The 13,706-nt window shown below is 44.7% G+C and overlaps 1 protein-coding gene across 1 annotated transcript in view; it reads left to right on the forward strand.

The window, feature by feature from the left end:
• The window catches only part of arhgef38 (Rho guanine nucleotide exchange factor (GEF) 38), a 17,564-nt gene extending 4,735 nt beyond the window's left edge, over positions 1–12,829 (forward strand). Inside the window, exons 2-14 of the mRNA XM_083635281.1 lie at positions 1,389–1,573; positions 1,778–1,895; positions 2,024–2,171; positions 2,300–2,317; positions 2,940–3,139; positions 3,346–3,479; positions 4,841–4,945; positions 5,079–5,198; positions 6,104–6,484; positions 7,206–7,343; positions 8,727–8,928; positions 10,192–10,475; positions 12,148–12,829. Coding sequence (XP_083491407.1) covers positions 1,389–1,573; positions 1,778–1,895; positions 2,024–2,171; positions 2,300–2,317; positions 2,940–3,139; positions 3,346–3,479; positions 4,841–4,945; positions 5,079–5,198; positions 6,104–6,484; positions 7,206–7,343; positions 8,727–8,928; positions 10,192–10,475; positions 12,148–12,330 — 2,216 coding nt within the window. The 3' untranslated portion in view covers positions 12,331–12,829. The remainder of the gene's footprint in view (positions 1–1,388; positions 1,574–1,777; positions 1,896–2,023; positions 2,172–2,299; positions 2,318–2,939; positions 3,140–3,345; positions 3,480–4,840; positions 4,946–5,078; positions 5,199–6,103; positions 6,485–7,205; positions 7,344–8,726; positions 8,929–10,191; positions 10,476–12,147) is intronic.
• Positions 12,830–13,706: the final 877 nt, after the last annotated feature.

The raw sequence follows: 13,706 nt of genomic DNA on the forward strand, positions 1-13,706 counted from the left end.
CCTCTGAAAGAGTTGCAAAAGACAACCTTTTACTCCACAAATGAAAAGTAAACACAGGCTGTATAGTATCACGTGTACCTACACCCACTATGTTCTTGTTGACAATGCCTCCACCAACCTACTCACCTGATTTGCTTATTGTGCGGGGAAAAATAGATCCTCAATCCGGAACGCATAAAAATACAGATGTATGCAGAATTGCATTCATCATTATCCGGATATTACTGATTGCATTTTAATACCAGATTAAGTGCTAATATTTTGTACACAGAGAGTAAACTGAAACGCTTATTGTTAAATTGTCTACATATTTTAGCCTATAGATGTTCAAAACCCACAGCAGTAGTAGGCCTATTTTTATTTGTCTATATGCTTAGTGCACACTGTGCTAGATTTTGTGTGTGAGTGCGTGTGTGTGTGTGTGTGTGTGTGTGTGTGTGTGTGTGCATGTGTGTGTGTGTGTGTGTGTGTGTGTGTGTGTGTGTGTGTGTGTGTGTGTGTGTGTGAGAGTGTTTGTTCATGTGAAATGAGCAAGCTGATGTTGGAGGTTGGCGAATTTGTTTGCGTGTGCATGCGAGGCTGTGTGTATGTAAGTACTGCATGTGTGCCCCTGGGTGTGAATCTGTGTGTCAGCGTGTGTGTCCTTGTATATGTAGGCGCGTGTGTTTATGTTTACCAACGTGTGTCAGCCCCTCCTGCCCCCCTCCACACACACACACACACACACACACACACACACACACACACACACACACACACACACACACACACGCCCCGCGGCAAGAGCAGATGGAATGCCCGTGCACGCCGTAGCATTACATCAGCAAGACGATTAGTTCCGTAACCTGACACGGGCCTCGCAGCCTTCTGCCTCCCTCCCTCTCCCTTTCTCTCTCTCTCTCTCTCCCCCTAGAGGAGGAAGTGGTGCGTGGCGGCGTTTAGGCAGCGAGGAAGCAGCACTCCTGCCTCGCCTGCCATGCAAAGCACAGAGCAGGCTGATTAGGCAGCAGAGTGAGGCCTTTTGGCGCTCCGTCAAAATAATTAGATCACCGTGAAGTACCGACGTCTGCTCTGGACTCAGGCAGGTGTGTGTGAGGAGAGATGTGCGTTTTCACAAGCGTGCACAGCAGCAGCCCACAGGGCCTACAAACATTTCTGCATTATGCATTATGTGGTCCAGATACTCTGAAAAGCTGGCGATATGGCCTATTTCCAATTAGATTTAAGTGCCTGGAATGAATTAGCATCAACTTCATATAACCTTTAATTGTTGATGAACTCATTGTCACTTGCGGATGCTATATGGGTGGCTTTGCTGCCTAAAAGAAAACTATCACACTTGAGCTTATTTCGCCATTTTTAATTGATCACGTCCCCTCTTCCCTCAGAGAAAATGACACCGCATGACCTGTCCTCGCCCTCCTCTCCAGCCGTGGACCCCGAAGAGGTCCGTTTGAGGAAGATGAGCCGCAGGGCAAAAGTCATTCAGGAACTCGTGCAGACGGAAAGGGACTACCTCACAGACATGGAGCTGTGCATCAGAGAGGTGGTCCAGCCTCTTAGAGACATACAGGTAGACCGCTTTAACGTCCCTTTTCCACACCCAATCAAGACATTTGAATGTGGAATCAACCCACTAACCTCTACAGAGTACAAGAGCAGCTCTTTGGATGATGCCATCTGCTTTGAACCTTTACCGAGAACAAGGAAGCAGTTTGATTGACATTTGATTACATACGTCAAATCAATGTGTTATAGTTTCCTTATCGTCTGTTAGGTGGTGGATGTAGACCGGCTGTTCACCAACATGGAGACGGTGTGTGAGGTGTCTGCAGCTCTCCTTCATAGACTGCAGCAAGCCACTGCTGAACCTGATCCAGAAGCACTTCTCATAGGTAAATAGCATTTTGACTCTATAGTCACCTCGTCTGGTTGCCTGTTTATATGATTTGTTGACTTTTACTACTACGGTTGATACTGGATGAAAGAGCGGTCTGAACTCGTGTCACATTTCTGTTTGAAGGAGAAGTATTCATCCAGGCCAAGGCGGCTCTGGAAGATGTCTATAAGATTTATTGCTATCATCATGATGACGCCAACTCCTCACTCAAATCCTACGAGAAAGAAGAAGAAATAAAGCAGCATTTCACCACCTGTGTATTAGCTCTGAAGTAAGTGATGTCACTTCCTCCACACATTTTTCACATTATCCTCAATTTATAACGTCCCTCCATTCTGAAGACCACAATTTATTCTATATAATATTTTATGTTTACTGTTTTTTGTTTTTTCATTACAGGAGGATATATGACCAAGAGTAAGTACCCTGTTATGTAAAATTTATTTTGAGAATTTATTGTTAGCATATGAATAAACCAGGGGTTCCAAACCTTTTTTGGCTTCTGACCCCACTTTAATGTCACAAAAATCTAGGGACCCCATTTATGTATTTATTGGGGGGGATTCTGACTATTAAACTCAGAAGTCTGACATTAAACTCAGAATTCTGACTTTAATCCCAGAATTCTGACTTTTTCCTTAGAATTCTGACATTAAACTCAGAATTCTGACTTTAATCTCAAAATTCTAACTTTATTCTCATAATTCTGACTTTAATCTCATAATTCTGACATTATTCTGTTACAAAGGTATCAGAATTCAGACTTTTTTCTCAGAATTCTAACTTTATTATATATATATATTGTGATATACATTAGTATGTATCGAAACTGACCGATATTGACCTCAACCGTTTGACCCTATTTGAATTCCAGGTCACCCAACTTGGGGTCACGACCCCAAGGATGGGAACCACTGGATTAAACCTTTTAACATTGATTGTTATATTTTATTGTCTTGTTTTATTTTGCATCCTGTTCTGTGGGTCATAACAGTTATGTTAATCATCATCTATGACATAATATTCTTATTGGTCACAGAGGGAAACCCAACTTGCTGGACATGGGTTCTCTTATCATCAAGCCGGTCCAGAGGATCATGAAGTACCCTCTGCTGCTCGGGGAGTTGTGGCAGGCCACACCTGACAACCATCCTGACCACCGGCCACTACAAGAGGCGTGGACCGCCACCAAGATCATCAACGTTAACATCAACGAGTTCAAGAGACGGAAGGATATAGGTGAGACATTTAAAAACATCGATGATAAACCTATTTTTGTCATTTCTGTCCATTTATCATGCTGCATAATGGTGTTAGCTGTGACCCCAAAGCAGGTGCATTATTAGTATTTAATGCATGCAAATGACACTAGTTGTCCTGCTAAATTACTGTCTCCAATCCTATCCATTCTATATCCATATTTAACCTTGATTGCACACTCTCAGTCATGAAGTACAAGAGGTCAGAAGATGAGGGAACACTGAGGGGCAAACTGAACAAGTTCAACATCCACTCCATCCGGAAGAAGGGCGACAGGTTCGCTGGCTATCTCAAGATTCTCACTGGAGTCGAACCACAGGTAAAAAAATATATATACTTTGACCACAATCACAACCTACTTCTTCCCATGGCGCTGGCAGCAGGCCGGGGGGGGGGGGGGGATAAGATGCCAAAGTCAGGATATTCAGTGACTCAGTCACGCACTCACAGTGAAAAAATAAAGGTCCGCACACCAGAGGAGCTCCCGTTAGGTTTCTTTATTAAATTATGCACACAGCGTGACGTTTCGGGCCACACTGGCCCTTCCTCAAGACGCACTCACTCATGGATGTTTAGTGAATAGGGTGCGGAGCTAGGGATAGGGGGCCGTAGAGAGTCTGGATTGGAGGGGTGTGTAGGGGGAGTGGCTACGGGGTGGTGGGAGGGGGTGTGGTCAGGAAGGGGCGCGGCTAGGAATAGGGGCCATAGCTAGGGATAGGAAGGTCGTAGACTACAGAGTCTGGCTTCGAGGGGTGGGTAGGGGGAGTGGCTGGGGGGATGTGGGGAATGTGGGTGTCTTAGGGTTAGGGTAGGGTTTTCCATATGTTAAAAACAATTAGCCGTGTTGTTGAGGTACCCCCAAAACAATGCCATAAGGCTGAATGGCCACACCACTGCTTCAAGGTATTTGCGCTGGTTACAGGTCAACCCACACTCACTATAGTTGCATACAAATTATTAATAAACATAAACGAGGAGGTACGGTGGTGCAGTGGTTAGCACTATCGCCTCACAGCTCGAAGGTCGTGGGTTCGATTCCCGCCTGGGACGAGGTAAGCGCTGAAGGAATGCGTGCCCGTCCGCATGTCCTCGAGTGCCCACCGACCGGGTGGGGGTCGGCAAAAGGACCTTTCTGTGTGGAGTTTGCATGTTCTCCCCGTGCCTCCCGGGGGTTTCCTTCATACAGGAACCCCCTTCACAAAAACATGCAATATCCTGGTTGCTAGTGTGGTTCCTCCTCTGGCCGTTAAGGGCGCCTGTTCAGGGGGAGGGGAACTGGTTGGAATAGCGTGAACCTCCCACGTGCTATGTCCTACCGGTGAAGCTTCCCCTGTCAGGTGAAAAGAAGTGGCTGACCGACTGCCCATGTCTCGGAGGAAACATGGTATCAGTCTCGGCTCTCCCTGATCGACAGAGGACGAAGTAGCAACCAGGATAAATCAATTAAAAAAATTAGCACTAATGGGGGATAAAATGGGATAAAAAATAAAAAAAATCGGGGAAAAAAAAATATTTTAAAAAAATTAATAAACATAAACGTGACTGAGGAGGCTTATCAACGTACAATTAACTGCTTTAATTAAATGGTTAGTGCTATTTTCAAGTGTTGGAAAAGTCACTATTTGTAGTAGCAAGGAATAAATGACCCAAGTAGTTAAAAGTTAGCTTTTCTTTCTCTAGGTGAGAGATGAAGTATTTGATAAAGAGGAGAAGCTGTTCAGGAGTCTGGAAAAAGCTGTGAGGCAGCTGGTCAAGAATGTGCAATGTTACCTGCATCACACCCAGGTACGTCACTGTGGAGATTAGCAAATCATTGCTTTGTGCAAATATGTACATAGAATATGTACTAGAGCGTTACGTACATACATATGGCCTGTTGTGCTGTTCTGATGCTGTTGTCGTGACACCTTTTGTGCAGGAGATGGTGTCTGTAGCTGTCCAGAATGTTCAGGACATGGAGAACATCGTCAAGGACCCAAACAAAATTGACACAAATGGCTCACTGCACAGTAATGGGAATGACCCATATAAGCACTTTGTAAGTATAAGTGGCTTGTATGTTGCCCATTTATTTCACTATGATTGATGAATGATTTTTTTTCATATATCGTTTTTTTTTCTCTCTCTCTCTCTCTTCGCTCTGCTGTCTTGTTCTTCCATGACTTCTCTTTCTCCTTCCACCTCACTGTGAGTCATCTGTATAACTTACCTGCCCCCATAGCTACCTGCTTTCTGCCCAGTATATTAATCCTGTTCCTCTATCTCGGTTACTTCCCTAGTAGGCGACTCCACACCTCCTTCCCTACCTCCCCTCTCCTGCCCTTCTTTCTGTGTGGATTTCTCTATGGCTAATTCTGGGATAGTGCCTGTGAATGAGATTCTTTGTGTAGACGTGCTGCTTCACCCCAGCACTCTAGAAATGCTTGAAACCCAAGTCCTCGATGAGGACCCAAGTCCTCAATACGCCCTTTTATGTACCAAGGGAAGGGGGGGGGGGGGGGAGGGGGGCGCGCTGGCGCAGTGCACTGACGCCGCACAGCAAGAAGGTCCTGGGTTCGATTCCCGCCTGGGACGCTGTTGGCACTGGGGGTATGTCTCTCCATGCCCTCGGTGCCTCGTGCCCAGGTGGGCTACCTTGTAACAAGGGCCTTTCTGCATGCTCTCCCCCTGCTCGCCTGGGGGTTCCCCCATATAACCGCCCACTGCTCCTGGCCTGTCCCCCAGAGGAAGGATATGTCTCGATGGGGAGGAAAAGCAGAGACTAAATTTCACTGACCACCGTGTCAGCATGTATTCGTTTCCTAAGTGGAAACGGAATGTGAAAGTGGCAACATTTTCCCGATGGAGCAACCGTTTCTTTCATCTCATTCTCTGTGTGTCTCCATGCAAACTAAACTGTATACACCTCACCTCTCTTTTCCGCCTCACTGACCGATCTCACAGAAAGACAGCATGGAGCGCTTGGTCCTCGGGCCCCTCTCCTCCCTGCAGGGCATGTTCACCGCCCCGCAGAAGCTCATCCAGAAACGCTACGACAAACTGCTGGATTACTGCAGCCGTCTGGAGCGCTCTTCCTCCTTCTCCTCCTCTTCCTCCCCCTCCTCCTCGTCCACCGCCTCTTCCGGTCCCTCGCCGGCGTCAGACGGCCAGGGGCCGGCCAGGAGGGACTACCAAGCTCTCAATGCCCAGCTAGTGGATGAGTTGAAGAGGTTCAATATGGCCGCCCATACCATCCTAACTAACTGTGTGGTGTGTCTAGTGGCCCTGCTCAGAGGGCTGATGGACACGACACTGCACTGCGCTCCATCCATTCAGCAGCTACCGGTGAGGGTCCCATGCATACTATTATACATATTATTACATCATAATCAAGTGAATAGGGCAATAAGGACAGTAATGCTGAAGTCATGCTTTACCAATTAAGCATTACATTTATTTAAATGTATTTTCAAGCAGTTTGCAGGGTTGGGTTCAATTCATGAATGAGCTCATCAATTCCAATTCAACTGAGGAATTGGAAGTGGAATTTGAAAATTCATACAGCAAAAAGAACTGGAACTGAATGGACATTTCAGAAAGTTTAATATAATTAAATGAAATTATGTGAAATTCTATCTTTGTTTTTCTTTCTTACCACATATCTGAGATTATATTTATATATTATAAATACTGAAAATCAGAAAATGTTAAAGGTACCTTTCATGTGGCATTTGCCACATAACATGTAATCATAACACATACTGTACATTATGATTGAATGTATGTGATTTGTTTAACTTTCTTTTATTTGATTCATAATCTTTGATTTCTAATGTAAATCAAGACAACCTCTCTTAGAATGAATGGAATCAAATTCTGTTTCCTGCAAATCCAATTCAATTCCATTTCTGTTTCCTTCGAGCTGGGTGCAATTCCAAGTCCAACCCCCAGGAGGAACTGAATTGGAATTTGCCATGCACTCTCAATTCAATCCATGAATGGCCCCGCCCCCTACCCTGGCCATTTGGCATTGCAACTGAACTGTGTTATGTGTTTGCTTGTCCAGGCTCCATTGTCCAACATCAGTGAGGTGCAGAACAGCATCATGGATGAGCTGAACAATCTGACTTTTGTCAAGGACAACGCACAGAAGCTCATGGAGCGCAAAGTCAGCTTTGAGAGGCAACGAGACAAGAAAATAACGGTAACCCTGTTGCGAGTAGATCATTCAACTCCGGGGTCTGATGATTCCATCACAGCTCGTGTTCAGTATCATGATCCATGTATTTGAATAAGAGTAGCCTGAGTTCATGTTTGGACATTATTTCAAATCCCTGATCAGCAGTGTGTGCCTCTGTGGCCTCTGTGGATCTTCACGCCTCAGTGGAATTCTTGTCGAGCCCAGGTTACAGCACAGTACCACATCGTCCTCTGAGTCCCTCATTACTATTTGAACCAATTCTAAGCTAAAGTGTATATAGCCAGTTATAAGTCTTATCAGAGTATATATATCAGTGTATATAGCCAGTTATACGTCTTATCAGAGTATATACATTATAGCCAGTTATAAGTCTTATCAGAGTATATATATAGCCAGTTATACGTCTTATCAGAGTATATATATATCAGTGTATATAGCCAGTTATACGTCTTATCAGAGTATATACATTATAGCCAGTTATAAGTCTTATCAGAGTATATATATAGCCAGTTATACGTCTTATCAGAGTATTTATAGCCAGTTATAAGTCTTATCAAAGTATATATATCAGTGTATATAGCCATATAAGTTTTATCAGAGTATATATATATCAGTGTATATAGCCAGTTATAAGTCATATCAGAGTATATATATCAGTGTATATAGACAGTTAAAAGTCATATCAGAGTATATCAGAGTGTATATAGCCAGTTATAAGTCTAATCAGAGGCAGACAGTGTGAAGAGCTCTGGGCTGTGATTAACTAGGGCACTTGATAACTGAAAACGCTCCACCAGGTCTCAATCCCCTGAGACTTGTATGTCTTATGTGTCTGCATTAGAACAGCAGATCTTCAAACTCCACCCCTCTTATCAACACCCAGGGGAGCTTTCTACCTTCCACCCTCCCCAGAAGGTTCACATGTTAACTAGTCTCAACGCCAGACCCATGAGAGTTCTTACGCTGATACACTACGTTACTTCATGCTGCAGATCTCTCTCTGGCTCTGGGACACTGCTCTCACCAAACTGGGAAGTTGAATCTTGGCCAGTGATTGGCGAGTGGTGGATTCACCCTTCACCAATCAGTAACGACCCTGAGACCGCCCATCTAACTGGGTCCTTCAACATGAGCATTTCGAACCACTCTCTCATTGGTGCAATGACCTGTCACTCATTCAATCTCAAACCCCTACACCCGCCCTCAAATAACCAACTGTGGCTATGAAGGGGCACAGACTCATTTATGTAGTATGCGTATAACCACGTGCATATGTGTGCCCCCCCCCCCCCACACACACACACACACACACACACACAAAACCCGTGTCATCACATTCAAACATTTACACCAACCTGTATCCCCTCGTGCTGTGCTCCCCTCAAGGTGCCGGAGGTGCAGCATCAAAGTGAGGAGCAGCGAGCTCGGCTGCTGGCAGAATACCCGTCGAGTCGCCTCTACCAGCTGAAGAGAAAGTGTCATGGCTGCCAGGAGCACGACCTCAGCCTGCTGGAGGGAGAGCTGGTGGCCCTGCTGGAGGACCAAGACCCCCTAGGCAGCACCAGCCGCTGGCTGGTCCACAACGGAGGCAAGTGTGTGTGCGCATGTGTGCGTACTGTACATGCGTGCATGCACGTGTGTGGGTGCGTGCACACTGTGCGTGCACACTTTAGTTCATGTTAATAAGCATTACATAACCCTTGATTAAAGTTTTCGAATCTGTCTAGTAATAATTTAGTAATGGTGTTCATGTTAACTAAGGTATTGTGTTTGGGTTGAGGCATGAAGTCTCTGAGGTTAATGTTAGAGCAAGCTTACGGTCAAGGCTGTTAATTAAGGGTTAGGTAATGCGTATTAAGCATTAACTAACTACTAATTAATGTACCCACTAGCCGCTACCCTTATTGTAAAGTTTTACCAAGTTATCACACCAGATCATCAGTAGGTGTAGGTTATCTTCAGCATACATCCCTCTCTTCGAGCTGCATGAATAGACCGCGTGTGTTTGATGACTGAGGCTGTGTAGAAACACCAAACTTTACTTCCTGACACCGACGAGTCAGCCAACGAGACAAACTCCCAGGGGCTCCTGTGATGTCACGGCTGTTCGTGCCTCTTCGCCTGCCTCTGGAGATGGTTGCCTCACAACAGGACCGACTCCATAGCTCGTCTCCATCTACTCTCTGTGTCGCACAGCAGCACCTGAGATCCTGACGTCTTGTTTGGAACAAACCGCTGCAGGTTGTCAGCAGCGTTACTTGAGAGTACAAAGCCTCTCCCTCGGGTCAGAAACAAGGACGGGGAGATGCAGCATGTTTGGTTGTCCTACTCTGCAGTAACAAGTTTGTTTGTTTTTTTTCTTATGAGGAGCTCAGTCTCAAAGAATTGTGTGTATGTTTCTGGGTCTGGAGTACATCATTCTTCACACACTTGTCTTTTACGCTAGGATTACAAACATTCCCTAGAAGTTGTTGTTTATCATTCAATTGATATCAACACCATGAATATGCTTGTCTCACATATTTACACACTTTTTAGGTCTCTCACTATAACTATTTATGACTGTAATCAGGTGCTCCTGCCTTTCAACCCTAATGTGAGACATAGTCCCACATGCTATAGACACATTTACCCTTCAGAAATATTGCCCATTCTTTCTACTGAAACAGTTCTGTGAATCAGCAAGTGGATTGTCATACATTGTAGTTTTTCCTATTAGTTCACCACTAAACATTTAAAACTGACCCAAATAAAGAGGCATGAACCCTGACAACACTGTCTCTGCCTCTGTCAGGTACCCAGGGTTACGTCTACTCCACCTGACAACACTGTCCCTGTTTGTCTCTGTCAGGTACCCAGGGTTACGTCTACTCCACCTTCCTGAAGCAGTACAACCCCCTGAGGGACTCACAGCGAAAATCACAATCACAGGCCTCCACTGAGCAGCAGCAGCAGCCTGTCATGGTGGACGAAGACTTTGACAACCTCAGCCTGTTCGTGTCAGGTAGCGGCAGCAGCAGCCTGCGCAGCTTCAGCCTCGTCAACGCCGACAGCTGCTCCACCCTCTCCGGTCTACAGGGGGAGCTAGAAAGCCCCCAAGACATGGAGGATACACAGGATGCAGAGGCTCAGCAGGTGTGTGTCGGTCAGGGTTGTGTGTAGTTGTGGGGGAGGTGGTGGGGATACTGATCTAGCTTCAAGACATCCAGTGGCTAACTTTAGTGAAACAGGGAAAAATACTTTTAGCTAACTGAGGAGGGTTCGTAAAGGAGATACTACAAAGAGTCAAACAGCCACTCTGTCTCGGGAGGTTGATTTCCAGACTGAGAACAGTCAAGGACAAAAAGAGGACTAATGCCTTCAGCAAAGTCTCCAATAACGGCAATATCCACGGGTGCAGAAAGACGGACTGCACAACACAGGCACACACACATGCCGCACCAAATAAGTACTTCTTCTTCTTCTTCTTCTTCTTCTTCTTCTTCTTCTTCTTCTTCTTCTTCTTCTTCTTCTTCTTCTTCTTCTTCTTCTTCTTCTTCTTCTTCTTCTTCTTCTTCTTCTTCTTCTTCTTCTTCTTCTTCTTCTTCTTCTTCTTCTTCTTCTTCTTCTTCTTCTGAGCTTTTCTGGGTTTTCAGACCCTTCTCAATGAAGAAGGTCCAGTCCAGCTATAACAGAGGAGCAGTAAAACTGAGGTGTGCTGGTATACAGTAGAGTGGATTAGTAGTTCTGTTAGATTGCACTGGAGTGCTGTGGCAGCACACCTGATAGTTTCACAGTGCCTTGTTCCACCTTACATAGGCATTATGCGGTGAATAAACATGACACAACTATTGTTGTTGAAACATAGTGTTGACGAGAGTCATCAACTTGTGAATCAATGCTAACCAATGAAAGTTATAATTGATAGCAGCATTCAACCCAGTACAGTACCACCTTCTGGATTTACAGGAGAATGCATTCCTACCTCCGATGGATGGGGGGGGGCACATTATTCAATACCTCTCAAATGTTTTCGGGTTGTCTGTCCGTCTGTCCAATGATCGTTAACACGATATCCCAGGAACGCCTTCAGGATTTTTTTTAAATTTTGCTCAAACGTCCACTTGGACTCAAGGATGAACTGATTCGATTTTGGTGGTCAAAGTACAAGGTCACTGACCTCACGACCGCTCGCTCCATGCTCGTTAACGCAATATCTCAGGAACGCCTTGAGGGAATTTCTTCAAATTTGGCTCAAACATTCACTTGGACTCAATGATGAACTGATTAGAATTTGGTCAAAGGTCAAAATTCAAGGTAACTGTGACCTCACGTCCGTCCGTTCCATCAAGGAAGATGGGTTAAAGGGGCCATAGCTAAGGATAAGAAGGTCATAGACGTAGAGAGTTGGGATTCGAGAGATGGGTTGGGAGAGTGGCTAGCAGGAGGTGGGTGGTGGGAGGGGGCATGGTTAGTAAGGGGCGAGGCTAGGGGAAATGACGGTCGGGGTTCGAGGGGTTGGTATCCACCTTATTTCTAGATGCCATGATGCCTTATGGGTGCTTCTTCCGGTGTAATCAACAATCAGTCACGTTCTGGCTGAATGGCCACACCACTGTGCCGTAGGCTTCAAGGTAGTTGTGCTTGTATGAGTCAGGAGAGACATGGATGCAACTTGACTTGATGGTGGAGGCAGCCGCGAGGCGGTTATTTCTAGTTTACAGAAACAATTTTGCAAGAGCAGAAATCAGATTTTTCAAATTGTGTTATTTATTTATTTATTTTACCTCTGCATGCATCTGATCTATGTGCATTTTTCTTTCCCTAGTTTTATGCTGTGTATGCTTTCCAAGCCCGCGGTGACCAGGAGCTGACCTTACAGGAGTACCAGCACGTACGGATCCTGAAGTTCTGTGACCTGGGAGGCAATAAGGACTGGTGGTTAGCCGAGGCCAATGGTCAGAGGGGCTATGTTCCCGCCAACTACCTGGGCAAGATGTCCTATGCATAGAGGCTGGATAAGGAACTGCATCTGTGGTATTTTCAGAGAAAAGAGGCCTGCTTACTTGATGAAGCTGTGTCATCATTTTATCAATATATCAGTGAAAACAGAACATTTCAATGGTAAAGATGATTGCATATCTGCTTTGTGAAAGCCAAATCTTGCACTAGGTAATCACTGGGCATTGTTATCAAACACCTCAGACCAGGAGTGTTGAAAATCTCAAATCTGCTTTGCCTATAAAATCTTAATGAGACAGATCATGGATGGGATCTCCTCAATAATCCTGGCCATTGTGCTGAGCACTTTTTGTATTGTCACCGACAGTGTTGAGTTTAAATTGTGAATGGGTGTTGCCCTAATTACATTTTATTGAAGTAAATGTTCTACTGTATGTGAAATGATTTATACATGAAGTAAATGTTCTATGTGAAATGATTCACGTGAAATGATTCATACATGAAGTAAATATTTTATTTGAGAATTTATATGAAATCTTATAAATCTATATGCCTGTTTCATTATGTATATTTTGTCAATTATGTCATGAATAAATGTCCTTGATATCACTGTAATAATCCATTTTGCTTTTGTCCTATATTATAATTCACATTCACACTCAGGGACACCATGACACCAACAACACTTGCTGCTAACACTTTATAAGAAGAGGATCATTAATCTCCCCCCGGTGCCCCCATGGTTGAAAAAGTGTCACTAAAAATGCCCTCTAGACTGGCAAAAATGAGAGGGATTATAAATCTGGTCACCAGCAAGTTGGTTGGTCATGCAAAACTGGTCATCAGCAAGTTGACCATGCAAGGCTGCTCACCAGCAAAACCTTTGCTGGTCTATGCTGGCGTTTTCAGCAGGGCCACCAGTGGCACCTGGGCCAGGTGCACCGAGTTGCAATCAAGTCACCTACAAGCAAGAGACAAGACACCTTGGTTAGACAATACACTGCCAGATATCACACCACTTAATCCAGGGAAACCTTGAACTGGAATTTGTCAACTCGAATTGGTCAGGACAGTTCCCAAATTAAATCTGTCATCTGTTTTGTTTTGTTTCTGTCTTGTTACCAAGAGTAACCAAGAAAACCTGGCCAATGGCATATATACAATACATATATAATGTATTTTATTTATTTTATTTCTTTCTGATTATCACAGTAGGCTGAAAGAGACTACTGAATTCTCTAAGGCGGAGGTTCCCAAACTCAAGAATGCTGCGGCCCACTTTGAAATCTGAAAATCTCCCAGGGCCCACCCAACCCTTTAATCACAACTCTGATCAACACACGTGACTAAAGATCACCTTAGGTGCTTTGACATGTGCATGTCTAGATTCACATGTCAGTAATGAGTGCAGCTCTCTCCAAAGTT

This window comes from Poromitra crassiceps (assembly GCF_964638095.1).
Source record: "Poromitra crassiceps genome assembly, chromosome: 4".
Classification (NCBI taxonomy): Eukaryota; Metazoa; Chordata; class Actinopteri; order Beryciformes; family Melamphaidae; genus Poromitra; species Poromitra crassiceps.